At 41.6% G+C, this 19,430-nt stretch overlaps 1 protein-coding gene and 1 long non-coding RNA gene across 4 annotated transcripts; both read right to left on the bottom strand.

Annotated features, from left to right (window-relative positions):
* Positions 1–9,036: 9,036 nt before the first annotated feature.
* On the bottom strand, positions 9,037–9,778 carry LOC127314312 (uncharacterized). The gene is made up of 3 exons (XR_007859565.2): positions 9,688–9,778; positions 9,393–9,552; positions 9,037–9,298 (listed from the first exon to the last, which is right to left on the bottom strand). It is a non-coding gene; the product is annotated as an uncharacterized lncRNA (long non-coding RNA).
* A 6,201-nt stretch (positions 9,779–15,979) lies between these two features.
* LOC127311874 (uncharacterized) lies at positions 15,980–19,189 on the bottom strand. Of its 3 annotated transcripts, none has more exons than XR_007857958.2 (10): positions 19,053–19,189; positions 18,789–18,945; positions 18,439–18,712; positions 17,825–17,887; positions 17,287–17,326; positions 16,864–16,928; positions 16,632–16,748; positions 16,373–16,501; positions 16,128–16,294; positions 15,980–16,015 (listed from the first exon to the last, which is right to left on the bottom strand). XR_007857958.2 is itself a non-coding variant. In XM_051342359.2 (9 exons), exons 2-9 carry the CDS (start codon positions 18,842–18,844, stop codon positions 16,241–16,243), a joined length of 798 nt encoding a protein of 265 aa, XP_051198319.1. In that variant the 5' UTR covers positions 18,845–18,945; positions 19,053–19,189; the 3' UTR covers positions 15,980–16,240. The 3 variants fall into 3 exon arrangements, 1 of the variants encoding a protein (XP_051198319.1); XR_007857957.2 differs by having other exon boundaries at positions 16,137–16,294; XM_051342359.2 differs by having other exon boundaries at positions 15,980–16,294.
* Positions 19,190–19,430: the final 241 nt, after the last annotated feature.

The raw sequence follows: 19,430 nt of genomic DNA, 5'->3' as shown, positions 1-19,430 counted from the left end.
TTGCCCCAACGAAACAACGAGGTTGTCATTCTCACCGGTTTGCTGTAACAAAGGATTAGATGTATAGTGTGGAAGATGATTGTTTGCAGAAAACAGTAGAACAAGTATTGCAGTAGATTGTATTTCAGTATAGAGAATTGGACCGGGGTCCACAGTTCACTAGAGGTGTCTCTCCCATAAGATAAACAGCATGTTGGGTGAACAAATTACAGTTGGGCAATTGACAAATAGAGAGGGCATGACCATGCACATACATATTATGATGAGTATAGTGAGATTTAATTGGGCATTATGACAAAGTACATAGACCGCTATCCAGCATGCATCTATGCCTAAAAAGTCCACCTTCAGGTTATCATCCGAACCCCTTCCAGTATAAAGTTGCTAACAACAGACAATTGCATTAAGTATTGCGCGTAATGTAATCAATAACTACATCCTCGGACATAGCATCAATGTTTTATCCCTAGTGGCAACAACACATCCATAACCTTAGAGGTTTCTGTCACTCCCCCAGATTCACGGAGACATGAACCCACTATCGAGCATAAATACTCTCTCTTGGAGTTACTAGCAAAAACTTGGCCAGAGCCTCTACTAATAACGGAGAGCATGCAAGATCATAAACAACACATAGATATAAATTGATAATCAACATAACATAGTATTCTCTATTCATCGGATCCCAACAAACACAACATATAGCATTACAGATAGATGATCTTGATCATGTTCGGCAGCTCACAAGACCCGACAATGAAGCATAATGGGGAGAAGACAACCATCTAGCTACTGCTATGGACCCATAATCCAGGGGTAGACTACTCACACATCACTCCGGAGGCGACCATGGCAGCGTAGAGTCCTCCGGGAGATGATTCCCCTCTCCGGCAGGGTGCCGGAGGCGATCTCCTGAATCCCCCGAGATGGGATTGGCGGCGGCGGCGTCTATGGAAGGTTTTCCGTATCGTGGCTCTCGGTACTGGGGGTTTCGCGACGAAGGCTATTTGTAGGCGGAAGGGTAGGTCAGGGGGCATCGCGAGGGGCCCAGGAGACAGGTCGGCGCGGCCAAGGGTGGGGCCGCGCCGCCCTACCCCCTGGCCACCTCGTGGCCCCACTTCGTTGACTCTCCGGTCTTCTGGAAGCTTCGTGGCAAAATAGGCCCCTGGGCGTTGATTTCGTCCAATTCCGAGAATATTTCCTTACTAGGATTTCTGAAACCAAAAACAGCAGAAAACAGCAACTGGCTCTTCGGCATCTTGTTAATAGGTTAGTTCCAGAAAATGCATAAATATGACATAAAGTATGCATAAAACATGTAGATATCATCAATAATGTGGCATGGAACATAAGAAATTATCGATACGTCGGAGACGTATCACACCTATTCACCCCCCCTCTAGGTGCGGCATACGATCCTTTCAGCGGGCTCGGGTCTTGGGGCACGCTTGCGGGTCTCCCGAGAAACTTTGCGGGATGGACTCAGCTTGGCTGGGTTGTGAAGCTCGCAATCGGGCCTGGCTGAGGGGCTTTTTCTGTATGAGGTGGGCATAGCTGAGATGAGTTGGGACGGGCTAACAAACACATGTTTCACCGAGAATCTCGGTTGGGATGAGATTTTCTGGGTTGACACGACCTACCAAACACACCCTAATTGTTGAACATGCCGCCTTTTAGCCGGCCAACACTCAGCGCCATACAACATTGCGGGTCGAACCGCCATTCTATAGAACTTGTCTTTTATCTTTTGTGGCACTCTCTTATCACAAAGAATGCCAGAAGTTTGGCGCCACTTCATCCATCCGGCTTTGATCCGGTGGTTCACATCTTCATCAATATCTCCATCCTTGTGCAGGATTGACCCCAAGTATCGAAAGCTTCTGAGGCACCACATGTCCATCCCGGCTAACCTCCTACTAATTTATTACAAGTTCAATAAAATATAAAAATAATTCAACAAGTTCAACATAGTAAATAAATAAGTTAAGTTCACGAAAGCACACAAATAATGTAACAAGTTTGAATCATAATAGCAAATAGATAAACCAACTAGGCGCCTCCTTTGAGCCTCCACAAATGCTCCACCGGATCATCTTATTGTTGGTGATGAGTATTTGTGTATCGAACTTCTTCACGCCTAGCGAGAAAAAGCAGCAAATGCGGGTGGCACCTGGTGATCAACATCTGCTGGAGGAACCATCCGTTCATACGGTCCAATCAAACACTGAAAATTCTCACTCGCTCTTAATGATCATGTTGTGCAATATCACACAGGCCGTCATGACCTCCCACATCGACCAAGTAAGAGCGGGGTAGTAGAGAATGGCAAATAGAGCTTGCAGCACACCAATGCCCGCTCCACATCATTCCTGCAAGCCTCTTGCATGCTGCTGAGCAAACCAAGATTTCTTTCCTCCAGGCACATGGTTTGAGATTGTCATAACAAATGTTGACCATCTTAGACAGATGTCATCAGCTAGATAGTACCCCTTGTCATACTAGTGGTGATTGATCTCAAACTTCACTAGAGGATTAGTGCTTTCAATAATCCTTTGGAACACATCCGAGCACTACAACACATTGATGTCATTGTACGATTCTACCATACCGAAGAAAGAATGCAAAATCCACATGTCACGATCCTTTGTGACCTTTGTACATGACTTGTTGTGCAAATGGATAGTTCTTCTATGCCTAGTGCATACAGTCGATGCTCCACATGCATCCTAGGAAATGTTGTATGTACCTTCCGTGCCAAAATCCGAGTTGTGTCTTCTGGATTGGGTTTGCGCATGTAGTTCTTTTCAAACACTGCCACAATTGGCATGCAGAACCTGGATATGCAATCAATGGTTGTGGACTCGGCTATGCGTAGGTAGTCGTCATGTGTATCTCCCATCATTTCATATGCAAGCATTCGAAGGGAAATTGTGCATTTCTAAATTATGGGGAAACCAAGCAAACCGACGATGTCTCTCTGCAGTTTGAAGTAGTCGATCTTCCTCAAATTCTCGTTAATCTTCAAAAAAAAAAAAGCTTCCTAATCATCCTCAAACAGCGGCGGAATATGACATCACAGTGCAATGGATCATCGGCGAAGTAGTTGCCATACAACATGTTCTATCTTTCCACCCTCTGCCTCTGCTTGCTCTTGCGGCGCTCCGGTGCGGAACCACCAATACTAGGCTTATCCTCTTCGACGATCATGGTCAGGAGGGCCGTGAGGATCGTCAGATGCTTCTCGTCGCCGACGGCTTCCCTCGCCGCAATGGCGACAATGACTTCCTCGTCCATCAGAGCAGCGGGCACATCCTCGTCGTTCGAGTCCATCGCCTTAGCAAACCACCGAACACCTGGCATGCAAGGTGGACGCGGGGGTGCGAGCGGGGTATGGGTGGCGGTGTGGCGGTGGGGGCGACGGTGGGATGGGGTGGCGCGGGTCGCGGAAAGGAATATGTGGCGGTGGAGGGATTTCTACCGGAGACAAACATCCAACAACGGCGAGGGGTGGTTACGATGGCGGTCTGGGTGCGGGAGACTGCCGCGAGGTGGAAACGGGGAGATGTGGAGGGTTTTCTGCTAGTCTCGCTGACAAGGCTAGCTCACGATGTTATTTCGTTCATTCAGAACCCTCGGTAGTCGGTAGTCTCCCTATGGACTGGGTTTGGCCTGATGCCGCCGGATGATAAGTTGGGCCGGGCTAGCGAAAAACAAAATCAGGGATGCGGTGGAAGCGATTTCTATCATCGTGGCCCCATTTTTCCGTTTTTGGGCCCCCATTATCAGTTATCACTATGGTACTACTAGTAAGAAATCTGACCAACTTCAGTGCTAGGCAGGACCCGAGGTACCACGGCTTGCATATGATTAACGTTACCACTTACCATGCACACTTATTACCTCTAACAAATTAAAATTAATCAATCTAAGGACCATGCACGTGCAAGGTGCAACGGTGTCGGGTTGGCCATAGCCTATACTAGTCATACTAGATGACCCGGTGCGCCCCGGCGCACAGGCAAATGCAAGACGATACTGTAACCATATGTTTTATGATACTTATGTTTGTTTAGTTGTCTAATAATTCAGTAGTCTTTGAGAGGCCTTAAGCCTATATAGGCAATCTTTTATAAAGAACATAAAAACGTAAGTTTTAGTCGACTGATGTCAGTTTAGTTTTCCAAGAATTCAGTATGTCTTTGAGAGCCTTTAAGCTTGTATAAGCAATCCTTTTAAAAGAAAATAAAAAACTTTCAAACATTAACACATGTACAACACATGAGCAACATTTATCGCATCCATGAGAAATAAATATAAATGTGTATAAACATCATTTTTTTGGGTACCATCAACACATACAATAAGTACAATTAAAGTACTGACATTTCCTTCAATAAGAATACACCAGGATCCTCACTAAGAATCAAAGAACAAATGCACGCAAGCCACACCAAGTTTTCTGTGTTAACAGCATCCTCACCCTCTTGTCTCTGCACATATGTATATCGCACAATCAAGACATAACTAACAGTGATAAACCATGTTAATACTGGATAAAATATTAGATGCCCCATACCATACCTCTGATTCACTACTTCTTTGGGCCCTTGACAGCAACATCATAGCTAGATCTGCAAGAGAATCGACAACATTACAAGAAAGGCTAGTAACAGCAGGATCGACATATCTACCTAAATTGCTCACAAATTCTATGACAAAAGCATGCATATTTTTTTCAAAAACATGTCCTCTGAAAAGATTCAGAAATCCAAGGTAAGTGGTGACGTTTGAATGCTATATCCAACTGAAGCTATATAGTTTTCCTAAGTTTACTCAGAATAACATGTTCTAACAGACAGGAAATGAAGGCAAAAAAGATACATATAAAAAATACGCATATACATGAAAGCTATTAGTCTAAGTTCACTTCTCAATTTGGCCAAACAATGTAAAGATCAATGCTATATCCAACTGAAGCTATATAGTTTTCCTAAGTTTACTCAGAATAACATGTTCTAACAGACAGGAAATGAAGGCAAAAAAGATACATATAAAAAATACGCATATACATGAAAGCTATTAGTCCAAGTTCACTTCTCAATTTGGCCAAACAATGTAAAGATCAATGCTAGTTACCTGTTGAATGGGAGAAGCCATGAGAAAATGGAATTACACAAACAGAGAAATCACATGACTTATTTGTTCACACAAGATATTAGACCTGCAATCAGGCCACCACTAAGACTGCAACTCCCAATATATTTATACTCACCAAAAACAGGGCTACGGGTAAAAAAGGCAAGGGGGAAATATCCATCAACAATTTGAGCAACCTTTTCATTCATGACCATTCCAAAAAGAAGAGCATATATGTGAATGCCAGTTCATACATTAATGTATAATATATCCATAAGGGCTTCAACAACATGCTTGCAAATATATTTCTCAAAATTACAGTACTGAGATGTAATGGTGTTACAGTATAACTTGCGTCACTGCCTTTCTTAACTATAATTAGGAGTGAATCACATGTGTAAGCACCCCAAAATTCACATTTATTTATGTATTTCTATCGTAGGAACTCACCTACTTTTGAGATCCCTAGGATCAAGTTTTCATCTTTGGGATCCCGATAGCTCATCATGAGTTCATGACACCAGAACACTTAAATGCCATTTATGATGCAAGAATGGTGTTTGTGCTCACCTGGCATGAATGACAAACCTCAAATGGTAAGATTCTTTACCATGTTGATAAAACATGAGTAAATAAAACATGAAATAAGACCACAAGAAGAAACCTAAGTACTAAATAAGTAAATTTATGCATATATAAAATTTCTATTTTTTTATAAATGGAGAAGAGTAAAACATGAAATAGGTGACTTTTACTTCAAGTGCCTACGGAGTGTCAATCTTTCTACAAAAGTAGATAATAAAATATCAATTTTTTAAAATTCCATGACTCTTGCTGCCAACAAAATGGAGTTTTTAAATGCCCTCGGTAGATGGAGCGTCAATCTTTCTGTCAACCATGCATGAAAGACACAATGACAAATCTCGCTTCCCAATTAACGCGACCGGCAACATATGATCTGCCACTCAAACAAATTGACTGCTAGTGTGCTACCATCAAAAGCCTTCTCTGGGCTAAATCACACCATCTCGAATAGCATGAGCCTCCATAGAGAGGGCATTAGCTGCCTTTGGGTACCAGGTGGCCTTCACAGCAAATAATTGACGCTTGTGATCACGAGCAATGGATCCTGAGGCCCCTTCCCTAGGTCCAGAACTGCATGCCCCATCACTTAACGTGGTTGCAATCAGCACTGACTCCTACACAACAGCACTTTAGATCACAGAAGGTAAACTGAACGCCAGCTGTAGGAGCAGCAGGCGTGTAACAGATAAGGAACAGAGCACCAACACTGATTTAGACACACAACCTGGCGATAGTAAATTCACACAAGAGGTGTACTCCCTATGACATCCGAAATCGAGAAACAATGAGCCCCTACATATACACACACCATTACCAAATAAAAAGAAAGACGTAAGCAAAACAAACAGTCAGCAGCATACCAAAGATTCTTAAGGATTATGTGAAACCAACATGAACACAAAGTAGTTACTTAATCAAATCATCAAAACGAATTAGAAGAGTACATGAAATGAAAATCATTAGGTAAATTAAAAACATTCTCCCACACATCAATCTGAAAATATGTCAAACAAAACTTAACTGGGAAACCTATCTACTGCATAACTGAAAAAGATAGCAATCTGTAATTTTAGTAATACTCCCTTGCTTAATGCCCACAATTTATTAAACAATTATGTGTTAGTATAATAAAATGCCAGCATATAGATGATAGAAAAGATATGCCAGTATAATAAAGTCCAGTCATTAGTTGAGACAGTCTTGACATGGCCAAAATTGCATACTGTAGGGTTCACTTACAATGCACCTTCGTTGCCGTCACCAGTCTCCCCAATATTTGGCTGAAAAGATAAAAAAAATAAGATGGTTCTGATCCATAAAGAGGGGATGAGTTCAGAGGGACATACACGGTCTAGAGAAGAGGGAGATGATTTGCTTCTCTATAGGGAGGTGAACGCAGCAGCTCGACATTACAGGTCTTATGTTTTTTGAGGTTCTAAACAATGTCTTTGTATACTTAAGAAAAATCATTACACTGATCCCATAAAGATGCTTCGCTGTTATAAATCGGCTCTATTCCACCCAGAAAACTAACTGCCTCTTGCATCACTGCCTTCTAGCGTATGCGCACTTCAGTAAACTCGCCCTGCAGAGAGCACGGAAGAAATAAATTACTTAGAATTCAAGAAAAGGAACAAAATGGTGCAGTACCACCCCAGTTGTGGTGTATAAGAACTACCCCAGCTCTAAATATTTTCTTAACAATTTACTCAAGATAACGGCTAGTGTAATAGGAAGAACCAACAAGGGTCAAGGTGGGAACCGACATTTTTCAAAACCGTGGACCTGGTACTATTAAAAACATTCTTTCTTTATCTCAGATCACATGTATGAGATAAGTATACCTGAAGGATAAGCCTATCTTTATCTAGAAGTTCTACTGATTGCCTTCCACGAATAAATTTATGATAAAAGATAAGTTCCTATGCAACAAAAATATTAAATCTGATGGTTAAGAAAGGAAATAGCAGATAAGTACTTGAAAAATAGCCATTGTGTTGCCTTCACCTTTCTCCTACAATGTAACCTATACATCATACTGCAATAGTTATGCATGTGTATCAAGAACTTAATAGCAGATAAGTACATGATTTGGTTCGTATTAACCTAAGCATTGCAGGAATAGTGTCACAACCAATTACTCAAATAGTAAAATGCACAATAGAAGTGATATATGTGATCATGAACAACTATAGTTACACATTCTTAGAAGAACAACACATCGCATCCTTAAGTTAATTCTAATAGAAGCTCATAAAGTAAATTACTTGCCGAAGCATATCTAAGTTGGAGTGATGATATCAATATGAGAAATACAATCAAACACTGCAGCACCATCTTCCGATGGCAGGTGGATAGCAATACCCCAAAGCAAACAGATTGGCGTGGTTCATCCATTGGCAAACATGAGCAAGACCAACTCTTCACAGAATCATCATCTTCATCAAGAAATGAATGCAGGACTGACACTATAAGAAACGTGCATGACCAGGGGAGTAGCTGACTATAATAATGGACATAATAGAGGATAAAACGTAGGCGAAAGGGGTGATTTACAACATTCATGCTTGGGACGAGCATGTCTTGTCCGTTCATAACATCTAGTAAAAGCTAAAGCATGACCCTCCCACTAAATAAATTCTAAGAAATCGCACCCACTATTTTTTTTCTTGATTAGATATGCCACACCAAACTTATGGATATGGTGAATTTTTTAGCAGGCAAGCAGCTGACTGGGCAGTATAAGCAGACAAAACTTCACAGCATCGAACTACTTCAACGGACCTTTTATTCTGTTTCACACAGCAGCATGAAGAAAACAGTATAACCTGCAAAATACAAGCTGCCTGTACACCTACCAATGTAAGAGGGCAAGGGAACATATCCATGTGCGGCATGCTAAGGGCTCAGCAGCAAGCAACTATGGAAGGTACTACTTGCTAGACGATCAAGAAATTAAATGGGAAGGCACATTCATAACAGCTGGATAAAGTTGCTTGTACTGTGTACCAGCAGCTACATCTATCAACAACAAACAACAGCTGAAGCAATGAATCAGCTTTTTTGTACTGCTGAGACCATTATCTACACACAAATAATAATAAAAGGCTAAGAAAAGAAAGAACCAAATTTACAAAATAGGAGAGGAGATAGTAAGTCCACATATAATACTTTATTTTTCTAACCATATTGTATAGATTTCGACACCTAGAGACATAATAATTTATGAATTTATGGGCTAGTGAAAGAGATGACAAAACTTGAGATATTAAAATATAGGCTACCATCACTAACCAGAATACGCGAAGCCAACAACCAGATAAATAATAGTGTAATAAGTTGCAGAAAGAACCAAGGACCACAAATGATGGATCAAGTAAATACAAAGTGACGTGCTGAAGTCACATAACGAAATGAATAATAAATCTTGCAGGAAACAAGTTTGTTATCATATATGTTAATTTCAAAAAAGGAGCCTACCAACACTTCCTTATAATTCCCAGGAGTTGTTGGTCCGTAGTCAGGAAATTTCTTGTATGAAGAAAATGCCTTGCAGATTATCTGTGGGTCAATCATGCTTGGTGCACAAGGAAAAAAGGAGCTTGTCATCCTTAGGAATAACATATTTTGATAAGCAAAGACAAAGCCGAAGAAAGGCTTATATGCTTTACCTTATCATGCAACTAATATCAGCTGGAAGCCTGCCTTCGCGCCACAGGCACTCGTATAGTAGACTTTTATGCATTGAAGCAGTTTCATAGGTGGAGGAAGTTCGTGTGAAGCACTCAAGCACGTCGCAGGACCACAGCCTAGGATTGTACGTAAATTTAACTGCAAACAGAGACAGATAACCCAAGATGACAGCTACTATACCACACTGCAGAGATACTTTATTTGCAATAAGAAAAGATCCTTGATAAAACAAATTAATTAGAGACAAAATTTTGCTGCAATCTGAATTCTCACGTATTGATAGTCTGGATTGTCCTCAAAATGCAGTGAGTAGCAGTGATGGAAGTAGGACTGAAATTCAGAGGGTATCTATGATAAAGCCTGAAATTAAAAAAAAAGCGCAGAACGTATATCCAGATGAAAAACATTAGAATTGACAGTTTCAAAAAATAGTGTGAACTCGAGGGCTACGCTATTTTGATATGGGGAATTTACATAGCTGGCTTATGGTGAAATCACAATATATGCAAAAAAAGACAAACCCGAGTTAAGGGAGGATGACAACCATATATTGTGGTCATTTATTTGCAGTTCCTTCTCCAACCTTCCTGGATTGCATAGCCTAACGAGAGAGCGCACATATTTGAGAAATAGCATATGGAGTTGGACATAGCACATGAGAATAAACATGGAAAAGAGAGAAGAGGATGAGCATACCTGGGGCAGCGATGGAGTCCACGAAGACCAAAGGTGGTTGTTGCCGCTGTCGCCTGTCGGTGAATCTCCTAGATATCCAAACTCTAGCTTAGGGAGGAAGGAATCAGAAGGAGGGGTCAGTGTGGGGAAGGCCAGCTGAAAAAAACAAGATGATGCTCCCACGGGGAGAGATGGAGGTCAGCTATGTCAAATGGGATCCTGGATAACTCTTCTCTGACCTTGTGCCAAGACTGCCAACCAAATCTTAGACACCGCATCCAAATCCATGGCTGGCTTGCAACCTCCACGATGCTGCCTCCAAATCCCTGGCCAGCCTGCAACCTCCATGATGTTGCTTCTAAATCCCGCCTTTCCCGAGTCATCTATTAACATGTTCATCTGTGAAATAGGTCAGCTATATACTGTCTAGCTGCTTGGTATAGCTGAGTTTAAACATTAATTAGATAATTCAGCAAAGGCACAGTTACACGAAAAAACGATGGAAGCCAAGATCACTTGTTGTACTATTTTTAGTTAGAAGTTATATTAGGACACTTTAAACAAAAGGATACTGGCAGAATGTTTGGTCTGATTCGTGATATTTAAGATAAGCATGTCAAAACCCTAAAACTAATATTCATATATTTACAAGAGCCGGTAAAATGGTCATGCATGTGCAACCATAGTTGTTAAATATGAGTATCTGAGAACCATGCTACTGAAGTCTAAGGGACCACGGGGAATTTGTTTTGAGGATGATCCGAACCTAAAATCAACATATAAGGCATCGGGACTAATCATCTACCTTCATTTTTATGTTGAAATGCCACAACTAAGGTTATTCCTGGCAAATACCATCGGAATCAAATTAATAATGTGCTCACCCAACACCTCAGTTAGTAACCAATCGCAGGAACACAAAAACGTAATTAAATGGTCATCATAGTTTACCTTCTAGCCTAATGAACATCTCTGCTACAAAAAATCAGTCACTTGACTTGCTTGTTCTTTTCTAGCCCCTGCAATGAAACAAAAAACTAAATAGTTTTACAATCAAAGTGACTACATCAATGTTTTCCACTGATCATGCCACTATAAAGTAGAACAGAATATTGTATATAGTAGAGCAGACGAAAAAAGAAAGGGAAAATTAAGAGAGCATTACTTGACCTTGCTCATGATGGAGTACGTTCAACACCTAAGAGGTGCATCTTACATTCTCAAATACAGGACCGTACACGGTCAGTTTCTCTATTCATGTTATTTATACATTTTGGATCATACCAGAAGAAAAAAGAATCATATATGCCTGATTTATAGCCTCCGAATAATTCACAGTACATAGTAAATCCAAAAGTTGATTTGTCTAATGCTGCACACTGTACAGGTTCAATAAAATCACCTTCCAATGAAAATCTTGGTATTTTACTTGCCATGTGCAACATCTTGAACCCCATGCGAGAAATTCTAAAGCAGTAATTTTTAAACCCAATAGAGAATCTCATTACCAGATCAAGTACATGTGTATGCATCAATGGGAAAAGCGGCAAAGGAAGTCGCTGAACCTATATTGCAACCTATTGCTACTCTCATCATAATAAGAACTCTACCCATGAAACAAGAAATTTTGGTGGTCTCTCCAAGTGACATTTGAGATAAACTGTGTTCAGAGCCAACACCATACAGTAATACAATGCATCTTTTTCTGCATAAAGGTGGACAGAGAAGTTAAATGGTAGGAAATAGTGCAGACAAACCTGAAAAGCATGTTAAATTTGAGCTACAGGAAAAATCATTGAATCACTTTGGTTTTGTTCTCTCAAGAAGGTATTGTAGCATGAGGAACTTCATATTTGCCTGTCTAGTCCCTCGTTGTCTTCCATATCCGTCAGAAGCAAGCACCAAGAAGCGAGAGGTGGATATGCAAAACACAAAGATGTTCAATGCCACATGGTGTGTACATATGCGCCAAGCATGCTCTCGACAGCCTGAGACCACACCCATGGTTTCTGAATTCACTCTTTGGTATGATTTCCCCCTAAATTCAAAAGCCAAAGAAACAATGCACTAAGTAAAATGTTGTCGAGTAACAAAAAATTACCAGCTAAGCATTGTAGTTGCAACATCAATTTGCCAACAAACTTCAAGACTGACTAAATGGTCAAAGAGCACGGAGACTTCCATAGCTAACCAATCTGAACAATGATTTGTAAATGTAACCCAAAATATCCTTGAGCTTGCCCTCAGACTCCTCCCTGCAAAGTTGTTAGAAGATCAGTACTCGCCATCAGAGACAACCATCCATTTTACGCAATACTAAATCTACAACCATATACATTACCCGCAGCCTTAATTTGCTCAGTAATGGCTGCAAAAATTGACAAAGCCAGCACTAAATACAAATATATGGAAAGTAAAGCATGGTACAAAGCCAGTATATATGCAAGCAACTGGGCTATGATCAATATAGTTATGACTGAATTTACACACACACACACACATGCAACCTTGATAGTGTCATTGGCTGTAGACCACGCCCCTTACATTAGCAGATTCTGGTATTATTTATGTCCAAAATAATGACTATAAATAAGCTAGGCCACCTCTTATGTGGCATAGACAAATCTTGATGTTCAACACTGCAATTACACATCTCATGGCATTTTATTTTAATGAAGCGAACATGGCAAATAAGGAAGAGAATTAGACTGGGTATAAAATCTTTTTAATAACCACATCTAACTGCGAAGCAATGTATGCACGAATTTATGAACCAAATAAGTTAGTTTCCTCACATGGAGTTATTTTCTAAGATCAGCCAAACCACATACCGCCAAATGCCCACTTGTGGCAAATATAGCCTGAATTATTCACACACAAAATCACAACTCTCTCGGTTTCAACAGCAATCTGAGTCCATCAAAATAGAAAGGGATAGCTCACGCATGTAGTGAGGAGGCAGTGTTGTCCTGTGGCGGAGTAGGCCGGTGAGGGTTGGGCACGTCCATGGTTGGGAATAGCTCCCTTCCTCGCTACAGGAAGAGAAATTAAAATAGGGAAGGAACAAGAAGGAAGAGCTAAAATAGGGAGGAAGGAACAAGAAGGAAAGAGCTCACCACGGGAGGTAGTGATGTCCTCCAGCGAGCGGCGCCATGACCTTGGCCCAGCCTGAGTCATCTTCCTCCTCTGCACCCGTGCAGATGAGATCATTCTTACCATCTTGTTCACCTTCCCCAGCCACTGGTTCAGATCGGATGAGGGTGCGAGCTCTAGAGTGGGGAAATGGTGACCACGGCCACGGGCAGAGGTGGCAGAGCAGACGGACATGGGGCGCCACGGAAGAGGCCGGTAAAATGCATCCTGAGACCCTCTCCTGCAGCGCCGCGCCGCCGCCCTCCTCCGAGACCCTCTCCTGCAGCGCCTCCTTCCGGCCGGCGCTGCTCGGCCGCGTGCTCCTCCGCTGCCGCCGCCGTCCTTCCTGCTGCCGCCGGCTCCCGTGTACAGCCGCCTCCCAGAGGAGACCACGAGGGGGACAGCCTCCACCCTCCACGCCACCTCCACTCTCCGCGCCGCCACCCTCGTTCGTGCGCGCTCCCATAGGGCCCGTCCCCGTCGGCGGTCTGGGATGTGCTCCTCTCGGCGCAGGCATGTTGAGGAAGTGCGTCGGTGAGGGGCGGCGCGAGAGGAGACAAGTGCGGGGCTGTAGGATGGGGGATTGGCTGCTTTTCTCGATCTAGGGTTTCACCGTATGTGGACGCGAAGAAAGGCGACGCGAAACGAGCAGCGTCGCAGTCTCCAACCATCGGTCCCCGCGCGTAGCTGGTCCCACGCATCAGCGACTCAGAGGGAAGCTGAATAAGTGAGAAAAATATTCACCGATCGGATGGCTGTGGTGAAAAGTGGGATTGGAGATGGTGAAATGGACGACCCAGATCAATGTGCCCCTTTTGGATGGCTGGTTGGCCGGGTAGTCAAACATTTATAGAAGTAATATCTTTGAGACAAAAGTAGCAGTGGGTCTTACTTACAGACTTGATTAGCCTCACCGCTGTGCGGCAATCTTTTTTCCCTGCGTTGTCTGAAAGTACAAAGTGCAAATCCCTTATCCCTGCAAAGTGGTACTGTGGGAAATACTGTCGATCTCTTTTCCGGACGATGCTCTAATTTATACTTGTACTGGCAAAGATGTTAAACCTAGAACTGTAAGCTTGGAGTAGTCTGACTCCATGTTTAAGCCGCCTTAAGTTTTCCAAGTACTGGTACGTACGTACATACGTACTCTGCTCTATCTGCAAAATTTGTTTTTTGCTCTATCTGCACACTGCAAAGAACTAATTACTGCCAAACGTAAAACATTGAGCCTAGAGAAAGCACGGGCAAAGACAGATGATTAATGTGAGTCTGTGGCAATGTCATACGCTGAATCAGAGTACCACTGCCATGATATCTAAAAATGCAAGCTCGCATGGAATTTTACTCTGAAATGATTTATTTCCATGGAGACCAAATGCCTGCATAGCACAGTTCATTCGTTCACAGCCGCGAGAAACTTCGTTCACACCCAACAGGAAATAAGACATGCACCACCACGAGAAATTTCAGAATGTATGTGCTCAAAACCCATTTGACCTACTCTTCCAATGAACCTTATATGTGGCGCCTCAACATTTTGGTGTGGATGGAAAATAATTGGAAGCTCGATTTCTATTTCTCCAAATTTCGTTCGTAGGTGCAGAAGGCCGTGGTCCACATTTTTCAAAGCTCATTCTCAAGTTGTAAAATTTGAACTCGAGATACCTCATATTTTGGGCTACAAAAAAATGACAAAATCTGGCAGATTTTAAGATTTTGAAATCTGACTGTTCACTAATATTGATATCAGAATTTGTCATTTTTGCACAGTTCCGAACATAAGGTATTCCCAGTCAAAATTTTCCATGTTTGTAGATCACAGTATTATCTACATGTAGATTTAATTTCAGATTTTTTTTGAAGCTTTAAAATGTTGTTTTCATTTTTTTTCAAAAAACGAGCTACGTGTAGCTCGAGCTACACTTGTGGTTTCCGCATCTGTTCCGCAGAATGTTATATAAAATGCCCTTATATTGCAAATCACGTGACAGATAAACCAGTCAGGTTTTGAGTTCCCTAAAATATCATAACAAGTGTTTCCCTTTTATTTAAGACGTTGGCACCAAGCACACAACACACACTCGGCGGAGCCAACACACACTCGGCGGAGCCAACATTGGCTGTCGATTTCAAAACTGAGACTGGTAACATTGGCTGGGAACATGACTGTCCTGCAACCCTGCTATATGTAGCAGCAGCAGAAGTGGTGCAGGGGCAAGCACTTCCCTCCCTTCGGGTACCCTTCGCGTGTCTTGCACCAGTTGTCGCAATCCGGTATTTCCTGGCATCTTCCAGGGCACATGTACTGTGCCATTCCTGCATCCAAAACCTCAATGTCAAGGCCCCATTTGGAATGCATAAACTTAAATAGTAGTATGTGTTTAGTTTCTGCAGATTTCTTGTGTTCTAGATATGCCCTGAATGAAGTTTTAGGTCAAGCAATGCGTGTATTTGAATGACAGGTGCTTCTGACTTATGAGGACTACTAGAGTTAATCAGCTACGGCTTACACATGATGATTTAAAAATATAGGGATTGTAGAGACGGGAAATTCTGCTAATCTCGTATTCAGAAATACAGATTTGAATGGAGGGTTAGAGAGGCATACCTGATGAGGAAAGGAGGGCAGCACAAACTACAGCAATGACAAGGATATTGCAGATGACAGAGTGAAAGGTTGCAGCATCTGCACTCTTCTACTTAGAACCGTGGAAGTTAACAAGATATACCATGCTTTTACAGCCACACAAAACACCACTGCTGCGGTGTAAACCCAGGTCCTTGATTATTCTTGCTAATTTCCATGTGGATGTGCATAGTAACAAAATGAAAAAATTCAGATATTGATCAAAGAAGACATTGCAATCCATTTTACAGACGAATACTAGTATTAGAGAAGGCTATACAGAAGTTACTTGAGGCTTCAATATCTCAGACAGTTTCTTTCTCAAATCTCACATCAACTAGAAAGATGAGAACACCTTGGAATCTTGTTACTGTTTGCCATTTTTGAGTCCTGTTACTGCTGTAATCTTAGGTGCTGTTGGAGGTACACCTTCGATCTTATATCAGCCTGGGAGAAGATAACCAAATTAGTACTGAAAATACAGCTTCTGAGACGTGGAAACTTGATTTGCTTTCTTAATTCAACCTGACGCGTGGGCTCTGGAACACGATATTTACAGCAGTACTTCACTACCCCAATGGCAGAGTCGAGCAAAATGCGATGACCAACTGAGATGTAGATTGGCTTGGATGAACCAGGACAGGAGCGCATTGCCTGGGAAAAGTTGTTTGAGTTCATGTGCAACAACATCCATTTCTTTGACAGGAATATATGAAAAGAAAGAAAACTCCATAATATGTTTAGCTGTCTAATCGAAATTCCAGTCTAATATATAATCTCTTACCGCTCCCCATGTCGCCCCAGACTGTCCAGTCAATAAAATATATTCCTTATTACAGTTTTCTTTTGCTTCAAGCTGTCTTCTGACTTCAGATTGGTTAAGACCATCCACATGGTGCAACTGGGGCAATGAAAACACTGAGAATTTAGTCTTCCCTAAAAGGAGAACAGAGGGAGAAGAGCTGGAGACACTACAAAATTTTTTTTTTTTTGGAAAGCCGGTGAAATTAACCTACATTTTTTCCAACACCAATGGTCGGCAGGTCTGCAAGGACACCGAGATGGCATGCTAAACCAAAACCTGCAGAACATATATGTATGTTAGAGAATGATCCATTTGCACATATTTATTACTATAGCTAATGCAGCTTGCGACAAATATCATAACCTAACAAGATGTATTGTATTGCCAAGCTTACTTGCCAAGAGCTCCAGTGACTATGAGTCAACTTAGTCTTTCATAACCACAGGAATCACTTGGCATTAAGAACTAAGATCCATGTAAAAAATCAAACAACTGAACGTACATAACATATATGACTTAAGAACCTAATTTCACCCGTGCGGCGTACCTACTAGGACAAAACTTGCTATCCGCACCATACTATTACTTGAATACTGTATAAGTGCATAAGTGTGACTGTAATTAGTATGTTTACCTCGTGGATGGAGCAACCCATTTCCATCAACCATGAGTAACTGCCAAGGTAGATCAATAAACCTTAGAAAAGCAATAGGCAAAGACAGATAATTACTGTAAATCTGTAGAAAATGTTATATGCAGAATGAGAACACTGCAGATATGATATCTAAAATGAAAATTCACATGAAATTTTAATCTAAAACGATTAATTCTCATGGAGACCAAATGCTTGCATAGTGCAGTACTCTTTGCTCACGTCATCACAGCCAACAGAAATAAGAAGATATGCAACACCATGATGTACTTCAGAATGTATGTACTCAGAAGTCCTATTTCAGGACAAAACCATTTGAGATACTTCCTAGAAGTATGACCCCTATGCCATCTAGCCGAGGCATGATTGCAACCTTTTCTTCTATTACTACTGTTCCTGTTTGCTAACAAAAAAAAAAGTGCTGTATGGAATATCATGTTCTAAATTAGTGTTATCCGCCTAACCCAGAACACCAAACCACGATTAGTACAGTAGAAAGCACCACAACTTAAAATTTTACCTGAGGGTACAAATGCTGAGCATTGGTCTTCATCTTCTCCAGGAGTCCTAGAAGAATGGGAGCCTGCAACAGAATAAATTACTTATTTATGATACAAGTTGGTACATTTGAGTACTAAATGAATGCATACGAGAAAGATATGTTTTTCACAGATGTTTGCAACCCAATAAGTAATGTCAATAATGACTATTTCTCAAATGTTGTATGACAACTAGGCATTGCATTGATAATACTGACTCCTCTACGTCTCTATAGATAACAAGAACCTCCAAGTCATGTCATTTAGTAGATGGTATTGATTGGAAAATACAAAACCAGAAATGTTTGAGCCCTATTTGCACATTTTGCTGACTATTGTTGAAAACATAATAAACTATCTAACCATTGATGGCAGTAAGACATGACTTAGTACTGTAAAGCAAAGTGTCTGGCAGATAAACGTTAGCCCATTGACTTATTTATTTACTATCAAAAGCAAATTGTTGATGTCTATTCTGAACTAAAAGTTAGATACAAAGCGTCTGCCCGAGATAAAATGCGTGCGTCTGCAATTTTCTTGGCTCAAAACAAATCACCAAAAGAAGAGGGGATATGGTGTGCAATAATAATAATACCTCTCTGAAAGCAAGAAACCCAGGAATGTAGGGCACTTGCATCCGGACAATATCAAACTCCTCATGAACAATCTCCAAAGTTTGAGCATTGAGAACTACCAGCGCAGCACACGCTGTGGAAGGGCCTTCTTTCAGGAAGCTAATGTCAACCCCACCTATGTACTTCAGTTTGCCCCCTGTGGGATCACTCTGATCTGAATCCGAGCTCATCGAAGGTAGAGACCACCCAAAATCATCTTGAAGGATGAGCCTGCTCTTGAGCACATCCTGCGTCCTGCATCACCAATATGTAGGGACATGAATCAACTGAGAACCACCTTTTATGGATTCGACGACGAATTGGTACAAACCTCGCCCATTCTTGTTTCTGCAGCGCCGTATCAGAGCCATCTCCTTCTTTATCCATTCAAGTTTTGCTCCTGATTTTTGGTGGTTGAGGGATCTAGTGGGAAATCTTGCGTTCGTTCGGTAGCAGGTTCTCCGGATTGAGGAATCGATAGCTTCACCCTACGGTTATGCGGATTGAGGAATCAATAGCACAAAAGCTGCGGATTAGGACCAGATGAATGATGCTGGAAATAATTAAGAGGCAACGGATACTATGCGATTCTCACCTGTAACGGCGGCTGGCGTCAATCGATGCCTTGCCGGCGACGAGCTTTCATCTCGGGAACAGGCCGGCGACGAGCGATCTCTCTCTCTCTCGTGTCACTTTTTTTTGGGGAGCGATACTTCTTTTTTAGAAGTCGTTTGGAAGCCAGACTTTCATTTCATCTGTAGCATTTTGATGAATACATGTATTCATTTCATTTACATTGTAATTTCAGAAATGGACACTTATTTGGTTGCCACGAGAATTATAAATGATAGTAGAATTCAATATTGAATTTGTAAATGGCTTCCATGGAGAAACGTGATTGACAGGTTTCAGCTCGTAATTGTGTTTACACATGGCATCAGTTTGCTGGATTTCCTAAATGAAATGATGGCCC

Source organism: Lolium perenne, chromosome 7 (genome assembly GCF_019359855.2).
Source record: "Lolium perenne isolate Kyuss_39 chromosome 7, Kyuss_2.0, whole genome shotgun sequence".
Classification (NCBI taxonomy): domain Eukaryota; kingdom Viridiplantae; phylum Streptophyta; class Magnoliopsida; order Poales; family Poaceae; genus Lolium; species Lolium perenne.
This window is presented reverse-complemented; position numbering and strand designations above follow the sequence as displayed.